At 36.3% G+C, this 19,294-nt stretch overlaps 1 protein-coding gene across 1 annotated transcript in view; it reads left to right on the top strand.

Moving 5' to 3' along the window:
* The window catches only part of SGCE (sarcoglycan epsilon), a 30,739-nt gene extending 12,758 nt beyond the window's left edge, over window positions 1-17,981 (top strand). The window contains 11 exon segments of the mRNA XM_071735253.1: window positions 1,126-1,248; window positions 3,905-4,062; window positions 5,433-5,505; window positions 6,069-6,267; window positions 7,891-8,053; window positions 11,358-11,569; window positions 12,320-12,346; window positions 13,065-13,253; window positions 14,817-14,860; window positions 15,733-15,767; window positions 17,403-17,981. Of these exon segments, the coding sequence (XP_071591354.1) occupies window positions 1,126-1,248; window positions 3,905-4,062; window positions 5,433-5,505; window positions 6,069-6,267; window positions 7,891-8,053; window positions 11,358-11,569; window positions 12,320-12,346; window positions 13,065-13,253; window positions 14,817-14,860; window positions 15,733-15,767; window positions 17,403-17,453 (1,274 nt within the window). The 3' untranslated portion in view covers window positions 17,454-17,981.
* The last annotated feature ends 1,313 nt before the right edge of the window (window positions 17,982-19,294 follow it).

Below are 19,294 nucleotides of genomic sequence, written 5' to 3'. Positions count from 1 at the left end.
CAAGCAAGGCAGGTATCTGTGTGTCACTGTATCTGTGATTTACCTTTATTTACACATGTGTAATCCTCATCTTACTGGCAAAAATTATCATCAGTGATTGATTCTTTCAGGGCATAGACTTAAAACTGAATAGTGACATGATCCACAGTGTGTCCTCTTAAAAAAACATGAGAAACATTTATTAGTTTGGTATTCTTCGTACTGAATTTTTAAAACTGTTGATAAAGCGTTTTCTTAACTATTTAATGTATCAAAAAGATCATCAAAATAAGTATATAGTACTGTGTCAGCTGTGCTATGCCTAAGTAAGATATGCTTTTGTAATATAAATTTGTAATTTTTTTAAAAAAATAGCATATTGCATTTGCATATGCTGGATGTTTTGAATTAATTTTCCTTTAGGTTTTTAATTCTGAGTCCTGTACAATATAGCTTCATTTTTTTGTTGTTTGGAATCAGTGACATTTAACAGGCCTTCCTTTTTATCCTTCAATACAAGCACATCTTCAATAATGAGCTCTGTAATAACATTTTTTAGATGTATGTTATCAGAACTTGGTCTGAGAAAGTCACGCCTTAAGAACTTTCAGAAATCCTCAGCTGAAGTGAATTGCTTTGTCCTTTTCTGCACAAGAACTGAAAAATCTACCGTTTCCATTCAGTGAGGAATAAGATTGGTAAGGTTCCTCTGTTTTTTTCATGTTCCTTATTTTGTTGCAAAATATCAAGAATCACAACTGTATAATTCATTTAATGTATTATTCATGTAATAGTACAAATAAAGCAACTATAAAATTAAAATAGCCTCCGTCATATTTTTTTGTTTTGCTTTGTTTTTTATTGCAATAAAAATAATGAGCTAGTGCAGCTTCTGAAATCCTAAGGTAGCTGGTTTTGTTTATTCCAATATTGAAAGGGGTCCTGTTGGGCAAAGAGAGGGTTTGCTCTGCATTCTGTTCTTACATCTGTGCAACCTTTTAAAAAAACTTATTAACAGGTATCTAATATTTGTTGCTTTCCTTCTCCCAGATGCCCACATTTCTGTTGAAATGCATGCTGTGTTATCTAGAGCATGTCTCATTTTTTGCTTTTTTTCTGTCTCTTATCTTTCCTTCTGCTTTTCAGTGTACACGATTCTGTCTAAGGTGCACTCTGATCGGAATGTTTACCCTTCTGCTGGAGTTCTTTTTGTTCATGTTTTGGAGAGAGAGTACTTTAAGGGGGAATTTCCTCCATATCCAAAGCCTGGTATGGGATACTAAGATCTTCCATATTATGTAAAAATTTATTTAAAAATGGTTTTAGAATATTCAAGTTTATTTAGTGTACCTTATGGTTCAGCATATAACATACAAAGGACAATTTTTAGTTTCTGTTGAAATATCTTCAAATGCAATGAAATCTGTGGTCCTATCAGTTTAAAATGTTCTGTTTTGTGATCATCATTTACAAAAGGATGCAGCGTATAACTGTATATTGTGGAAGATGTCCTTAATAATTTGGGAAGGCATAACAACACATATATGTGACATTAGGAAATAAACCCTTTCTTCACTTTTGCATTAAATATGAAATTGTGGAAATTAATAATGCGTGTCAGAAGCACCATTTATCTGATTATGATTTTGGACACAGTATGCATCAGGCTATATGAAGCCTATGAAGTTATATGAAGCTACATGAAATAAACTGGAAACAAAATTGAACTTTAAATCAAATATGAGACTACATAATGATGCTCATTTTAAAACAAATGTCCTTTACAATACACACATAATCCAAACCTATTTCATTTATAAGCTTTTGATTATTTGGAGAGTACTATTTTCAAAACTCACTTTAAAGAAAAAATAAGCTTCTGTTAGCATTGGTTAAATTTTGTCATCAGCATAACCAAATGTTTTGGAAATTTCCTCTCTGTGAATAATGGATGTTTTTTCTGACATGTATACCTGAGTCTTCATGTCATGTGAAGAGTGTGTAGTGTGAAGTTAATCTCTGTCCCACTTTTCTCTCAGTTTTGGCATCTAGTTGGAAAGAACCTGGAAATTTTACTAATCATGGAATCATAGAATGGTTTGGGTCCATTAGGGATCTTTAATGGTCCTTTAGTCCATCCACCCTTGCAGTAAAGAGGGACATCTTTAACTAGGTAAGGCCCCATCAAGCCTTACCTTGAATGTCTCCAGGGATGGAGTCTGCATCACCTCTCGTGGCAACCTGTTCAGTATTTCATTGCCCTCATAGTAAAGAAATTCCTAATGTTCAACCTAGATCTGCTCTCCTCTAATTTAAGACTGTTGCTTCTCATCCTATCACTCCATGCCCTTGTAAACAGTCCCTCTCCAGCTTTCCTGTAGGCCCCTTCAGATACTGCAAGGCTGCTATAAGGTGTCCCAGAGCCTTCTCCAGGTTAAACAACCCCGGCTATATCAGTGTCTTCACTGGAGAGGTGCTCCAACCCTCTGATGCTTTTTGTGGCCCTCCTCTGGACTTGCTCCAACAGGTCCATGATGGATTCTCTTGAACCCTTACAGCCCCAGCCTTTCTCAGCATTCAGGTGTTGACACGTATGAGTCTGATTTCAGGTACTGCTGAAATTGCTGTACCCATAGGCAATTTGTGATCATGCCAGAAATTCACCATAAGGCCAGATGTTGCTATGGTCCATTTATTTTTGTCTGCTGTGATGGATCGTTAGTGTCCACCTTGATGAGGGACAAACCAGAATGGGTCAGAGGTGGCTTTCAGAATTTTCTCCAAATCATTTGTGATGCTGGGAATTTTGCTATGAATGCAATAGATGAGATTTCTGAGAAGTCCTGGGAGAATTGTGAGGACAGATGTGTTACAGTCTGCTGCTGGTTTGCTGTGGTTCTGGTCCCTTTTACCCAGCCAGAGGTGTAAATGTGTACCTGTAAACTACTTGGCCTTTGGCAACATGTCTTGGTCTCTGTGCCTCTCTGGAGGAGATGACAGACATTCTTATTTCCCTGGGCTCAGTTTCTGCCTTCTGTGCCACCTACCTGTTCCCTTGGCTTGTCACTTGTCCTGCAGCTGCTGCTGTGGCTGTTTCAGAGGGGAACCACAGTGCAGAGCTGTCTGTGCAGGCTCAGAATGGGTTTGCCCAAGTTCTGTGCCTCACCTGTAAGTTGCTCACACCACAGTGGTGAGGATCTGGTAGTGCTTAAAATAAACAGGAGTCCAATATGTCTATTTTAAGTGTATCAATAAAAACCATTAGAACTGTTGAGTGTCTTTAGAGGCTTCTAGAGATTGCATCTGGACCATTGATTGTATTCAGTAGCCATCAGTGGATACATTTTGCAGGAATATCTAGTGCTTTTTTGTATGGATTTGTTCTCTAAAGAAAAACTACTGCCAGGCTCTTGGTGCTGAAGATCTGTCTGTGTGTATATCCTGATGCTAACAGAAGCTTTTAGGCATTGATTACAAAGCCACTCTTTACAAATGAACTCTCCCACAGACATTAGGTCTCTGGAGCCATCATTAAAAAAAAATAAGTAATTGCCCTTTTTTTGGGAATTAAAGGACAGACATACGTGCTTTTGTCAGTAAGGAGGTTACATGCTTCAGTTCTAGGTGGAACTGAGCCTTAAAATTCAAACCTATGAGTTAATGAGCATGAGCACTCAGCCAACAGTCTAGGAAGTACAAGTACATTGATCTCTGCAGTTGGTTGCACTTTTAAAATATAAATTTCTTCATACTTACAAGTTCTCAGTAAGAGTTCACAGATGGTAAAGGTTTGCAATTTTTTTTCTTTTTCTTTTTGGAAAGGTTTAGAAAATATAATTGGAAGTCAGACTGAGACTTTGTAGTGGAAACATAAAAGTATGTAGTGTGTTCTTGCAAATATTCTAATGTGATTTTTCTTATCTAGGTGAAATAAGTAATGATCCTATAACATTTAATACCAATTTAATGGGTTACCCTGACAGACCTGGATGGCTGCGCTATATACAAAGGACACCATACAGTGATGGAGTGCTGTATGGTTCACCAACTGTAGAAAATGTGGGCAAACCAACCATCATTGAGGTATTTTCCTTAAAATATTATAGAAGATGTATTTTGGTTTAGTCTGAGATTCAGAACTCTCAATAAGAACTGCCTCCTTTTAAAAAAAAGTTAATTACAATAATTTTAAGACAGGGACTTACGACATTAACATTTTCTCTTAGGTACCATTATATCCTCTTTTGAGAGAATGCCAAGCTGTATGACATTTTATGTTTTACTTTTAAGGTATAACTAGTAAATAACAATAACCAGTTAATATTCCTAGATAAGTACCTTTTGATTCTTGCCCTTTGTCTTTCTAAGAGGCATTTAATTTAGTAGATTATGAATACATAAATTATACATGTATTACATTTGTTTCTTTAATTATTAATGTCACAATACTTTATCGTTCTGGTTGCTGAGAAGTACCACAGTTCTGTCACTATTAACTGCTCATCTGCCTCTTCTTTGTCCCAGAAATACTGAAGTCTAAGATTAGAAAGAAAGTCTTTTTCACTTTGTTTCATGACAGACTTACCATTTTTCAGGGATTAAAAAAATAAGTAGAGAAAATAATACATAATAATACAGATATCCAGCCTTATTCTGTATTTCTTATGAACAAGCAGTTAATAATAGCACAATTTCGGAGTACAGTACTGAGGAGTAACCATTTGCAAGCATTTCAGGCATTACATTGAAACTGCAAGATTGGCATCCTCATGTAATTTGAAGGTGTGAATTTCCAAAATGAGAGTCATGAATGTTGCATCTACTTAACTACATTCAGTTCCCTGCCAGTTATAGATTCCAGAATTTTTTTAAAAAACTACTTGTGTTTGAACAATGTTTGTAAATCCATTCATGGAGTATGACTTCACTGGGGCTGGAGGTAAAACTAAAACCCAGTCCCAAAGATTAGCATTGCTGGGACCCTGGCACTCTTTCCTTTGAGTGTCATCCATTGTGTTTAGTTCCCAGGGGCTATCAATGAATGTAGATCTTAGAGTACTGATGGAGGGGAGCTGCAGGGTGGACAGAGAAATGGAGAAACTGACATTTACTTATGGTTGTTCTTTGACACAGCAGAAAAGAAATAATATATGTGTATGGCAGAACACTTTTATCTTGACCAAAATAGATCATTATCTCGTATATCCCTTGGATAATTGGGTTTGGCTATTGACTGGTTCAGAAAATTCCAGTTTTCCTGACTTGAAGGGACTGCATCAGTTAACTTGACCTTACCTTTGAAAATGTATACTAATGAATGGATGTTCATGTGCTTCAAAATAAGAAGGCAAAGCATTTAGGAGGTGATAATTGTTTTTAAATTATCAGTGTGTTTTCATATTTTGATTTTCATATTTGCTTTGTTGTTCTTGAAATCATCTTTTTCACTCTAGATCACTGCATATAACAGGCGTACCTTTGAGACAGCAAGACACAATTTGATCATTAATATCATGTCAGCAGAAGGTATGTACAAAAAAAAGAGCTTGTTGTGTTTTGAACTAGATAAGGAAACTATCTTACAGGCTCTTGTGTTGATTCCATTTGTTATTTACATCCAGATAACTTCTGTCAGGTAGGACTGTGATTCCTCATTCATAAACAAAGTCTGTTTCCCAGATTATGGCATAATTGGACATTTGTGTCTATAAAAGTAGTTCTTTTAATCATATTTACAATCTGGAGTATTGCAGTTTGGAATCCATTGTTGCTGCAGCTGAGTTTTGACTCCCAAATTCGCATGGATGGAATTCTATCTGTTTAACCAAGATTTACCAGCTGAGACTCTTCCTCTACTCCGCTCCCTATCTCCCAGCTGTTTTATAAATAGCCAGTGGTTTTCAGCTTAAGTAGCAGCTAATGGTACTAATTAATCATAATCACATTAGGTTCAAAATAAGCTAGTTCAAAGTCAAGATTTTTGGAAAGTTGTATCGATCTTAAAGCGGTACCACATTAATCATTACTTCTAATTCTTTGTTACTAAGCCTTTGTTTAAGGCAGAACTGTTCCTTTTTCATCACAATTAGATTTTCCTTTACCATATCAAGCGGAGTTCTTCATAAGGAATATGAATGTAGAAGAAATGTTAGCAAGTGAAGTTCTTGGTGACTTTCTTGGAGCAGTGAAAAACGTGTGGCAGCCAGAACGCTTGAATGCCATAAACATTACTTCAGCCCTCGACAGGGGAGGGAGAGTCCCCCTTCCTATTAATGACATGAAAGAGGGGTAAGCATGTGTGTCAGTTTTTGCTTTACTTTTTTTTTTTTTCCTTTCTTACTGAAAAGCTTAATAGTTTTTCAAGTTTTCTAGAAATCTTGCAATTATAGGTTTATATTTTGGAATTTGATATGAAAAGTTTACTGATGTTCCGAGCCCCATTATACCATAGGTTTATCATGTTAGATACCATTTCAACATGCATTTTTATAATATAAGGAATACTAATAAATTCCATTAATTAAAACACAGTTGGTAGTAAATACATTTATTTCATAATTCCACTCATAGTTCTGAACAGTAGTTTGGTATTCTTTTCAAGTATTTAATAATACCCAATTCACAAAACTTAAAATTCTGAAGTAAGGTGTGATAAACCATAGGTTACAAAACCACAGGTTACAAAACCACTTAGATTTCTAAGAGCTTTTAGCATGCAATGGTGTCATCATTTGTAGCTTTACTCATAGTGCAATTTAGTTACGTGCTTCAGGAGCAGCATGGACTTTCATCTGAAAAGGATAAGCTGAGGTTTCTGGGGAATTCAGGTTACTGAGTGTAAACTGCAGGAATGCCTTTTCTCCAGTTGTGATTTGTAGCCATACATTCTGTTGTGAAAGTTAATACTTCATTTAGGAAATTGATAAGGATTCAATCTTTTCAAAATTTAGTTGGCAATAGTGCTTTTCCCTGGAAAAAAAAACAAACAAAAAACCCCAAAAAACCCAACAACAACAACAAAAGAGATACCTTGTTATTTGTAGGTATTTTAGGGTCAAGTAATATCTAAGAAAGAGCTGAAGGTTCAAAATCCAAGATGTGTGCAGAAAACATTGTTGATTCAAGGCCTTTGCTGCATCTGGAGTTTCTTGACTACATTTCAAACACTTAAATAATGCCTGAGATACTATATGGCAACCAGCACCAAATTTCTGTTTCAGGTTCTGCTGATACATTATTTTCTAGAGCAGCAGAACATTATTTTCAGCAACATCCTACGTAATTAGATATGAAAATGAACAGTATGCTTAACACAGTAGCTCTGATTTATGTACTTCAATACTAAATGAAGTATTATGGTTACGTTCAGCTCGCAGTATTCTGCAAATTTTGTTGGCAGTGTGTAACTACAGTATGGAATATTTTAGCAGAAGCTGAGGGCTTTAGCAGGTTCATATTAGTATCAGATTTAAAAATAACTGGTCCTCATGAATTTTATTTGGAAACATGGGAAGAAACTCTTAAAAACATACACCGAGCAAGACTCAAGCTAAAATTATGTTTTTAATGCGATTTTCAAAAGTAGCACTGTTTTACTTACATGAAGCACCAACACTTGGAACTCTGTGACTTTGTATAAATTGACAATGATGGTAAGCAAACATTTACATTTTGCAGCAAAACAGAATACTTGTACTAAGTAGCTACAAAAATTCTTTGGATTTCAGTCTGTTCATATGCTTACGTACAATAGACTCTTAAAAATAATTTTAAAAAATAATGTTAGTCTTTAGAGCACAGCTGAATGTTACTGTGAAGAATAATAATGTTTGGAAGAGTACATTATTGTTGCTTCATTATTATGCTCTGTGAGAGGTATCCTGACAGTCGGACACTCATCTCTTTCTGCAGTGTGTATGTTATGGTTGGGGCAGATGTTCCATTCTCTTCCTGCTTGCGGGAAGTGGAAAACCCACAAAATCAGCTGAGATGCAGCCAAGAAATGGAGCCTGTAATAACCTGTGATAAAAAATTCCGTACTCAGTTCCATATTGACTGGTGTAAAATCTCTCTGGTGAGTTGTTTATTATTGCGTAAAAATTATGTTTGTCAGAATACAATATTTTATGCCAGACATGAGTTTTATGCCAGTTAAGAGTTTTGCCAGCCTGGCCAGACAACTCTTACAAATTCCACTTTATCATGACTCATTGAGACTGCTCTCCATCTAGCAGCCACTCTTATGGTTGTGAAAGGATTTTGTTACATTGGCTAAATTCTGTTAAGAGTTGAGCATCAGTGAAACCATAATGCTAATTTTCAACAGCAGTGATTTATGCAAATGGGCAGAGAACTCTAGGGCTTACAGAACTAGAAATAAGGAGAGGACTATTTAGGTGGATGTAGTTTGGTATTTTAGTGTGCTAATAGAACTAGTTACCCTTGATTTCCTAGTAAGTGTGCATGTGTCTTATATATGCTATCTCAAATGTTGAGTCTACAGCACTGAGCAGTTAAGAAGTATTTCTGTGCTGTTAAAAAATCTTTCTAAAAATTGTCTAAAATGTATTGTATGTTAAAAATGAATTAATACAAGAAATGAAAACAGTGTTGACTAATGAAATCAAAATAAATGGGAACATCCTTCCAGTGAATATAACAAAAATTATAAATGAACACTAGACCATTTGCCATGGAAGGTGTGTAATTCCTAAAGAGGCTTTCTAAGGTTATTTTTATTTAATTCTGGTAAGGAAAATCAAGAAATGATAAAGTATTGGAAGGGGATGTTGTACTATCTTTTGAACAAAGATGGTGAATGTACATAAAATAAACTTAGATTGTTACAATAATAAACTGTTGAGGTGCTTCAGACATTATCCAAGAGGAAACTGAATGGGAGATATGAAAGTCTTTGTCACAGTATAAAACATGTGTTAAGTATGAGGAAAAACATTCACACACAAAGTTGATAAGGTAACTTCCAACTCTTTCTTTCTATACACTCTAAATTAGGAAAGCTGTTAGAAAGCTGGAAAATACTTGTTTTCAAAAGAATATTCAGATCATTTAATTTTTACTGGCTTTCTGTTGAGATAAAGCAAAAGGTACTTGTAAACACAGGAATACTTAGCAGCACCAGAAAAGTAGTAGAAGGCAGTCAGCCTTTGTCAAGAACAAACTATTTCAAGTCTTTGACTTCTTCTACAAGAAACAGCAAAGGGGTAGCAGCAGTGTTATTTCTTCTTGGTAAGGTGTTTTGATACTGTCTCATTGGGAAGCCTAGGAACATGGTCTAAGTGTAGCTAGGAGCTAGTAGAGAGCTGACTGGATAACCATAATCATAGCAGAATTATTGAAAATGCCTTGCCACTCTTCAATTATAAGCTGAACAATGGGATCTGCTTATTAAATTAAATTTGCAGTCCCCATGAAACTTCAAGTATCTGCAGGTGTACTGAAGAATGGGAAAGAATACAGAAAGGTCTTGAGATGCTGAAGAAACAGCCTTAGAGAACAGGGTGAATTTCAAAAGGAGCAGCAGAGTAGGAGTAGTGTAAGCATAATAAGCAGTGCTGATGCAGAATGATTAGCAGTTCTGCTCCAGAAAAAAATGTTACTGATAGTAACAGTGGCTCATAAACTAATCAGGAAGCAGCATCGCTGTGATGTTTTGGGAAAAGCAGAGATCACCCTGGGGTGTGTAGCAGCAAGAAGCTCTCAGAGAAGTGGAGTTTTCTGCAGCAGCCTATAACAAGACCTTCTTGAACTCAGCACTTGTTTTGGCTGCACTCCATGGTAACAGAATTTAAACAGTCTCAGGGGTGTTCACTGTTGTCCACAGCATTGCTGCTGCACGTTGTCACCCGGTGCATCAAAGGGGAAAAGCAGGCAAGCTTCCCTCTCTGTGATCCCAGCCTGCTTCCCACAGGGACAGCCAAGCAGCAAGAAGTCCCCCAGGATCCACAGGCTGGGTGGGAGTTTTGCTCACAGCATAGAGTGAGTGAAAATACAACCATTGTATTCCCTTCTTCCCACTTCTTATGAGGTGACTTGGGCAGTTAGTACCTAAATCAGAGAGTGGTTTAAGTCTTGTGTCCCAAACTATGAAAAGAGGAGCATGTGTCCTTCTAACACTGCTTTCTCATAATGTATTCTCATGCTGTGTGGGGGCTCCTGTCAGTCACATCAGTCAGTGCACCAATATTCAGTGTGATGCTTAGGGCTTGAGATACAGCTAAGCAGCCAGGTGGAACTCAGTGTATGTAAGGTAAAAGACACTGCAAAATTAGTGACTGGAGAATAAATAGATTCATTTTTGTCAAATTATCTTGCCCTTATATCTATGTATGCCTTTGAGGCTCAACAAAACATTATTTCTGGCATTCCATGAAAACCTGTTCATCCATTTCTTAAGCTTTAATACACCACTTTATGACTTAAAGTGTATATCATAAATAAGTTACCATCAGCTGGAAGATTTCTCAATGAACAGTGTCAGGCAAAAGGTCAAGGTTGCAGGCAAATGTAATTTATTTTCATTAATGATGTGGAGAAAGTTTTAATACCAAAACTGATAAAATTTAGGAGTAATATACAACTGAAGATAACAAAAACATGAAAGCAGAGAATTGAAAAGTCATCAGTCAAGTGCAATATGAAAGTTAGCAGCAAGAAAAGACAAAAGTTAGTAGCAAAAAAAAAAAAAAAAAAAAAAAAAGAGGGACCAGGAGTGCAGCCTTTTGGAGGATGCATTGTATTAGGAGAAAAAAAAAGCTTGGAACTCTGGCTCTGATTTATTAAATGCACATCTCATGTCAGGGAGCTTTCTGCAGTAGAGCTGCTCAGTCCCCAGCAGCAAAGTTCATGCCTCTTGCTTTTTTGAGCATTGGATGTGAAGCTTGATAGGAAGGAACAAAATCATAGGTGCTCCTCTCTTCCTGTCTACCACCTTCATACAAGAGAGGGCAGTATTGTTATGTAGGAAGACCAGTAAGACCTGGATTAATTCATTACAAAGAAATCAGTATCAGATAATTTGCAATAAAAATGCTAACTGAATTTTAGTCAAATTCTGTTTGTGTCAGGTATCTTTAAAATCGATCTGTAAAAAACATAGTATCGCTGGTAGGCACAAAATAAAGTAATAATATAAAATTACTTATCACACTGATCAGAAGCTTTCAACAAGGTGTAAGGTTTTCTTTTTTAAAAAATAGTGATTGGATGAAATTGTATAGAATTTGTTCAATGTGTAATACATATTCTTTTGTAATTTATGGTTTGTTAAATACTGCCTGGTTTTCCGTTCAGTTCCTTTATTAAATAATTGTCTTTTTTTTTTTCTTCTTTTTTTTCTTTTTTTTTTTGGGTATCAGGTTGACAATACAAAACAGGTTTCCACCTTTCAGGAAGTGATTCGTGGAGAGGGGATTTTACCTGATGGTGGGGAATACAAGCCACCTTCTGACACACTGAAAAGCAGAGACTATTACTCGGATTTCCTAATTACACTGGCAGTGCCCTCGGCAATAGCACTGGTGCTTTTTCTAATCCTTGCCTATATCATGTGCTGCCGACGGGAAGGAGTGTGAGTACTTTAACACACTAATAAGTAATTGTAGATTTTTCAAAGATTATAATGCATAGAAGGCTATTTGTCAGGGGAATTCCATTCAGTTCATTAAAAACATTTAAAACAGGCCAAAAGACATCTTGAAATAGAGAAATATTTCTCATCTGAGCACATACAGTAATTTCCAAGAGAATGCATACAGGGCCTTCAGTTGTTGCAGCTGTCAGGATTAAAAATCTCAACCTACACACAAAACTCCACAAAATCTCCACATGTGCACAACTCTCCAAAATGCCCCAAACAAATAAAATACTAATAAAGTATCATTGGTTCAGGACAATATTAAGTAATTTCTAAAATGCTAACTTGTATAAACTAAGTCTGGATGAGGAGATGAACTGAATTTAGACATACTAAAAAAGAAAAACACATAAAAGGAAAGCAGCAAGTAACCTAATTTCTGCCATTTCTTACACGAATTACAATTTCATTTTGTCACAGAATTTATTTTAGCCAGAAGCTTGTTCTTTAACTTGCATTTTCATTTCTCTGCCTGTGTGTCTGTGTGTCTGTCATCAGTATCCCATCTCTGTATGTGCGTCCATCGAGGCCTCAGCATAAACCCCCCTGCAAATGCTGCCAAGTTGCGTTTAGCAAGAACCTTGTCAGCATTTCCTCATCATGTACTATTTTCATCATCAGATAGATCTAATGTTCCAACTATCAATGCTATTATTTAATTCATAAATTTTGTTTTGTTTTTAGGGAAAAGAGAAACATGCAAACACCAGAGTAAGTGTCTTCTTTCCTGTTATTTTTCTTTTGCCATTTAATTTTCATTCTCAGTAGCTTGTCATGCTTCATACATGTGTGTCATAAACTTCTTTCATTCTCTCTAATCCATGGTTTAATTCATAAATGTGAAAGCTGCTTTTAAATCAGTCTTGGCAAGGATAGGAGACCAGAATAAAAAGGGTTTGAAATTAATGACTGTCAGTTCAAAATAAAACAGTGCTGTTAGAATAAATATGTAAATATATAATTTAAACTGCTGGTTATTCAGCTTCCTAGCCTGTATCTTAAAGGCAGTGAACAAAAAACAGAAGAACAAATATCCTGGAAAGTATCCAGTGCCCGTATTATGGAGTGTTTTAAAATTAATCTATGAAGTTTTTATTAATCTGCCATGAGAATCAGAAGTTAACCAAACCTTTTATTTTAACTGCAGCAAATAAAAGGAACATTAGCTATAACTTGCACATCCTTGTATCTTATGAAAAAAACATACAGACAGCAAAATCTAATCGAATAATTACTGCCTTAAAAATTGAATAAATCCAATATTTATTAAATTAACAATATAAAGTTTACTGTAATCACTGCATTATGGAGTTTGTAGCATGCACCAAAGTCCTCCTTATTTTTAAGAAAAGCAATAATTGTTAAAGTTCACCCGTTTTGACGGAGCATCTAAAATACGTATTTACAATTTTATTTCCTTTTGAAACAGCATCCAGCTGGTCCACCACAGTGCTATACAGAAATCAACCAAAGAGCTTCGTGACATGTCTAAAAACAGAGAGATAGCATGGCCTCTGTCAACACTCCCTGTGTTTCACCCGGTCACTGGTGAGATTGTACCTCCCCTACACACAGACAGCTATGATAACACCAGCATGCCGCTGATGCAAACACAGCAGTAAGTATTTAGATTGCATTTTATTATTTTTTTTTTCTTAAAACACTGTGGTGCATGATTTAACCGTGGATTCCAGTGCTTGTCAGTTGAAATGTGTTTATTATGGAGGGATCAGTAATGACTCTGTAGTTCAGGGCTGCTCTGATGCTTGCATTTCAAGCAAAAAGAGAGGCCGCCTGGTGCAAAATTAACTGTCTGGGTTTCAGTCTGTAGACCTGGCAAGAAGCTTTGTGTGGAACAGTTACATTTCTGCATATGTTGGAGAAAAATTACTTTTGACAGAGGAATCAACTCAAATTGTCCTCTTTTAGACACCCTGCCTCTTAACCCATTTCTTTGGAGTTCTGGTATAAAACTATCACCAGGTCAGTGGTATTTTCACACCAGAAAATCCAGACTTTGTAAGTAGTAGTTAGTCATGTACCTGTCACACAGGGTTTATGTTTGGAATGTTAACATTGAACAGATGAGCATATTCCATTGCCAATGAAAACGCTCAGAGCTCTCAGCCTTTTCCATTGCTGCCATCCTCCCTCCAAGACAGAAACCAGGAAAACACTAATTTCTGTTCCTTAAAGCTCAGTTATCAGTAATATGATGAAACTTTCAAGACAGACCCATCTGGTGCTTTGCATGTTTTAATTCAGACAGGTCAGTGGTGCCATAGCAAGAAGTAATTTCTAGAAAGGATTGTTTGAGGTCTCTGGAGATGAGCAGATGTGAGGCAGTGGTCTCAGCAGTGGCTGGTGGTGTTTTTTGCAGCTCCTCACCTGGGAGGCCTGTGTGGCCCCAGTGTGGCTGGTCCAGCACCACCACTAACTTGGCCCTAATTTTCACAGGCTTGGCCTGAATTCACTTCAAAACATAGATATGTGCTAGAAGAACATTTTCTTCTCCCTGTCCCAAATCAAAATTCACCAGAACAGCTGTATAAATGGTGCTGTACCCACTGTACAACTGCTGTGAAGTGCTCTACCCTGTCTTTTACAGTTTCTTCTCTATTCAGGTTTTTTATGGCAGGAGCTAGAGCCTGTACCAAAGTCTTTCTTGAGTTGTTCATAGAGTATTTATCTACTTCACCTACATTCCAACCCCTAATTTCTTTCTGTAAAAATAAATTAGCTGTTAAAATAGACAGGACTCAAAAATACAACTTTGCCTCCATAAGTGAACTGGTCCCGTGTGTAAAAGTACCTGACCATTCATTCATTCCACAGCCAATAATTGTTACAAATTGTGTCACCTTTTCTGTATTCATCACTTTTGTAAACCAAACTTTGTATAACATCAAAAGCCTGTGGTGACTCTTTTTACCTCTGCTGTTTCACCAAGTCTGAGCCTTTGAACCTACTTGACAAGTGAAATAATAGGAACCACCCTTTAACACTTATTTTCTTTGTTTCAATGACTTGGCTAACCTTTTGACAACTTTGTTTTCATAGTGAAAATGGATTATTGCTTATAAGCAAAAAAAAAAAAAAAAGTTTAAATACTGATCTTTCATGCATAATGTAGCTCAGACTTTGCATGGAAGCATTAAAGATATGAAATCATATTTTGTAGGAACCTGCCACATCAGACTCAGATTCCACAGCAGCAGAGTGCAGGTCAGTACTGAGAAAATATTGTAACTATTAAGTGACCAGTGTGGAGCAACCACTAGTCAAAACACATGTAGTCAGTGGACAGTGGAAACCATTTTCAGATATAGTAAAGTATTACAGCATTGTCATTCCAGATTTTTGGTTTGGGTTTTTCTGGTTTTTTTTTTTTTTTTTTTTTTTGATACATCAGTGAAAACTTTGGGATGGGATTGATTGAACGAGCAGCTGAAATGTTACGTTAGGATGAGCATGAGAGACTTGAATCTGGTACAGCTGAGTTAGAAGCCTCCTCATATAAATAATTTTTTGTTACAACATGAAGCTACAGCCTGATTCCTGACTGCTGCTACGCTGTTCACATTCTCTAAGACTTGACAGGAAATCCAAATTTCTGATTCCCACCAATACCAGTTAAGCTCTGAAGAAAGAGCTCTTTATTGCTGTCACTAAACACAAAGAGTTGATATTAGAGAATCTGTGGTGAGGCACATGTCCATGCTGCAGGCTTCCCATGAATTAGTCACCACTTTTACATCTTTTTCACAAATCCAAATGTACTGACTGAGGCCATGAATGGTGCCATCAGAGCATCAGCTAAGGCTGATTGTTCTCTGGTTAGTGTGTGGGGTCTGAGAAAAAGCAACAATCAGAACCATGTGAAAGGGATTAAGGGTCATAAATTGTAGAAACTGTAGAGGCCAAAGTATAATTTTTGAGTATTCAAAGAGATATTTAAGCAAAATATCTATATATTCAACATAATAGGGGAACTACAGCTCCAAGAGGGAGACTTGTTTTAACTTAGGAGTCACATAAGCAACTCTTTCTTTTCATTCAAAATCCTTCTTCTTCATTACTGCTTTCGGGGATTAAAGGAGAATTTCGTATGACAACATTTCAAAGATTTGAGGCAAGTATATAATAGATGCTTCTGCATTTAAAAAATATATATTGTTTTTTATATGGAAATGAAAAACACTTTTATTTAAAAAAGCCAACCGACAGCAGTTCTGCCAGCTTTGCTCTCTGTGCTCTTTATTATATGCTGGAAATGGCAGATGCCCTTGGCAGCCAAAGCCTTAATCCAAAGTCTTCAGCACTGGTTTTGATTGACATTTAGCATAGCTCTTAACACCCAGTACTGCAGGCATTTAGAAGGCAGACTAAAAATGCCATAGAGTTCAGCTCTTCTGACTGTTTTGTAACGAGAATTCCAGTCTGTCTTGCAGTGAAAGAGGTGCAAAATAACCTGGCAGTACTGCATGTTGGCAGCAGTGATAAGTGTTTGAAAAGGTATGAAATCCAAGCTAGCATGCATTGGCCTGTTGTGCTGAAGAGCTGACATTAAAAATAGATCTTAAAAATCCTATGGTTTTTTTTCTGTAGTATGTTTGGAGGAATTCACCTCTTCTTTCATATTGATCACAGACTGCTGCCTGTGACAAGCTATCAGAATTTTGGGAAGAAAATAATGTATTTGGGACATCTCCTCCTCTTCTCATAGTTTACAGGGACACCTTCCTTTCCAACTCAGTGACACTGCAAGCACTTTTGTGACATGATGGCCTGTGCCTCTTGCAGTTTATCTTCTAAAGAGTATCTATGCTTTGTGTTGTCAGAGGGCTAGATTTTTAGAAAGCTGCAATTTAAACCAAAATTGAGGTGCTCTTTTTTTTTTTCAATAGTATCACTGCAAACTTAGTAGTTTGATTGATCTGTTCAAATAAGAAATTTACATAACTAACACACTTCATGGCCAAAAAAACCTATAGAACTTAAGGCATTCATTGTTCTTCCTCTCCTATAGAAAATTCCCAATACTATATTTAGGATTATTAGCATTCCAGGAAAAAGAAGTTGGTTCTATTTTAAACCTTCAGGTGACCATGCTTAGTAATTTGAAGAGCAGACCTTATCTAATAACCATCTCTTTTTCAGCAGCTATCTGACTGCACAATAATAAATGGTTTTGAGCCTTATATAAAAATGCAGATTTAATAAATAACATAATGCTTGAATATTTCATCAAATAAAAACATAACTGAGAAAGAATTGTGGGAAAGGTGACAAGTCACATAAAACATAAAACTGCTGAAAATTGCTACTGGTCTTCAGTATGAAAAGTTATAGTAAGTTTTATAATTATCTGTCTGTCAGTTGGCAAAGTTCATGAGGACCACTTCACAGTGTTTAAATGGAAAAGTTTATAGGATATTCCTAGAATGCAGAAGACTGAATTAGTGCATGTACATGGCATACTGCATTTCCCACTTTGAACTTCACAGTTTCCCTATGAAGCTTGATCCCAAATATAAATTCCCAGTTATAAACTGGTCCCAGATCTCTCCCTCCCCAGAAGGAAGCAAGCAAAGCTTTTTTATGTCTATGTTGTCTTTGGTTCAGATTGCACTTGTGTTTCTCCAGTGTGGCTGTTGATAAAGGACTAATAAATACTATTTATGTGTGGTGCTATCAATTGATAGTTCAGTATTGTTAAAGCATCATCTGCCACTGATGGATTCTATAAATTCTCATCTATTTGCAGGTAAATGGTATTCCTGAGGAAAGAAAACTGACAGAAGCAATGAATTTGTAATCAGAGAAGGCAACACATTGTCTAATTTCCTTCTTTGTTCTGACTGATGCATGAGTTTTTCTGGTGTATATTGTGCATGCCCTCAGTATTAAGATGAATTCAGTGCCAGAGAGTTACAGTCACTTCCATATAACTAATGTACTGTATCCTTTTGTACTTTGGACATTTTTGACAATTTGTAAACACTGATAACTTTTTATATTTGCTACATTCAGAAAATAATCTTTCAAATATATGTATTAATAAATATCAAACTTTATTCTGTCTTGTGACTTTCTCCTGAAAGTTTTAACAGGGAAATCTAAATTTCATGATAAGCATCAGGTTCAAAGGGTTTCAGACTCTGTTCAATGAGATGAAATAATTGCCTTACCCTTGCACATGAAAAGCAGTAAAGTAAAAGCATGAAAACTTGTGCAATATGATGAGGCTTCGGAAACAGTAATCAAGATTAATTAGGCATTAATTGTTTAGAGAATATCAAAATGTCATGAGTAAAGTTATTTTTTGAACAAAAAACCAAAAAAACTCCTAAAATTATTCCTGTTGAAAAGCAGGTTTCTATTCTTTTATCAGATATGTACCCTATTTGACAACTTGTGAGCAATAAAACATTTAAAATCTGTCCATTCATTTACCTGGTTATGTTAGAAGAAACTGTTACAAGGTACTGTAGCAGAAATGCAAGTCTGCAGATAAACAATGATAAATTTTGTTATGGTATACATGGACTTTTAATTCTCAAAAAAAAAAAAAAACCTCTTCAGTTTTTGTGGTATTCCTGATGCCCCAATGTTTTTTGGTTTGGTTTGGTTGTTTTTTGTTTTTTATATATATCCTCCACATTCTCTGTTATTTTTGGAGTGAAACTTTGTGGAAGAAATTGCTATCAAAAAAATCAAGGATTATTTTTAGCACCCTAACAAGGAGCTGAATAAATGTGCTGTCCTGGGAGGTGGTTACTTTGAGAGGCACTTGTCTGTGCAGCTGAAAGCTTAATAACATGAGCTTTGTTCAGAGGACCTGAACTGAGGTTTCCTTCTTTTTCAGCAGATGGTGAAAATTTATCTCCTGACGCTTTTTTGCGTATTTCACTCACATTTTTCTTGATGCTTCCTTAAATCCTCAAACGCAAAATAACTCAGAGCTTCTGAAAGAGAAAATATTACAGAAAAAAAAAGAGGAAAGTGTCACCTTAAACCAGGATGAGGCTGTGAGGTGAAACCACAAGAACCTCTAGTCTGAGCTGTTGCAGCTGGAGACCCTGAAATCCTGTGTTCATCAGGACATGGCACTCTAAGCAGAAATCTAGCTCTGCTTTACAGCTGCTGAATGCTGGCTCCATTTCCTAAGCTGATGTTTATGACATCTCTGCTAAGAGAAATTCTGACTAATTTAGGAATAGAAGACTGAGGCTTAAAAGGGACTGTCAAATAAGTTTGCAGAAAAACCAAAGTAGTTATGGGCTTTTCTCCCCCACCCCTTTCTTATAACAGTTGTGCCCCTGTTCCTTCAAAACGCAAAGCCTTATTTTTTTTTTGCTTAAAAATTAACATAGTGATGTGTTTATAGGCTTGGAGCTGAAAGTAACACTTGGCCAGAGTTAAAACAAGTCCCGAGCTGCTATTTGGGCACATTTTGTTCAACATGTAACTACTGCAGCAGGGCATATAACCAGTGCTCAGTACACTGTACATACTTGTCTATTGTCAAGCCTTAAACATCAGTTTCTGAGGCTGCCCTACATGCCCAGCACAACCCAGAGAATATTTTATCAAAGGCATCTTGAAATAGTGCCAGTGGATTTATACCCTGAGAAGTAGCTCAAGTTTCAGTCATAC

The sequence above is a fragment of the Heliangelus exortis genome, chromosome 2 (genome assembly GCF_036169615.1).
Source record: "Heliangelus exortis chromosome 2, bHelExo1.hap1, whole genome shotgun sequence".
Classification (NCBI taxonomy): Eukaryota; Metazoa; Chordata; class Aves; order Apodiformes; family Trochilidae; genus Heliangelus; species Heliangelus exortis.
This window is presented reverse-complemented; position numbering and strand designations above follow the sequence as displayed.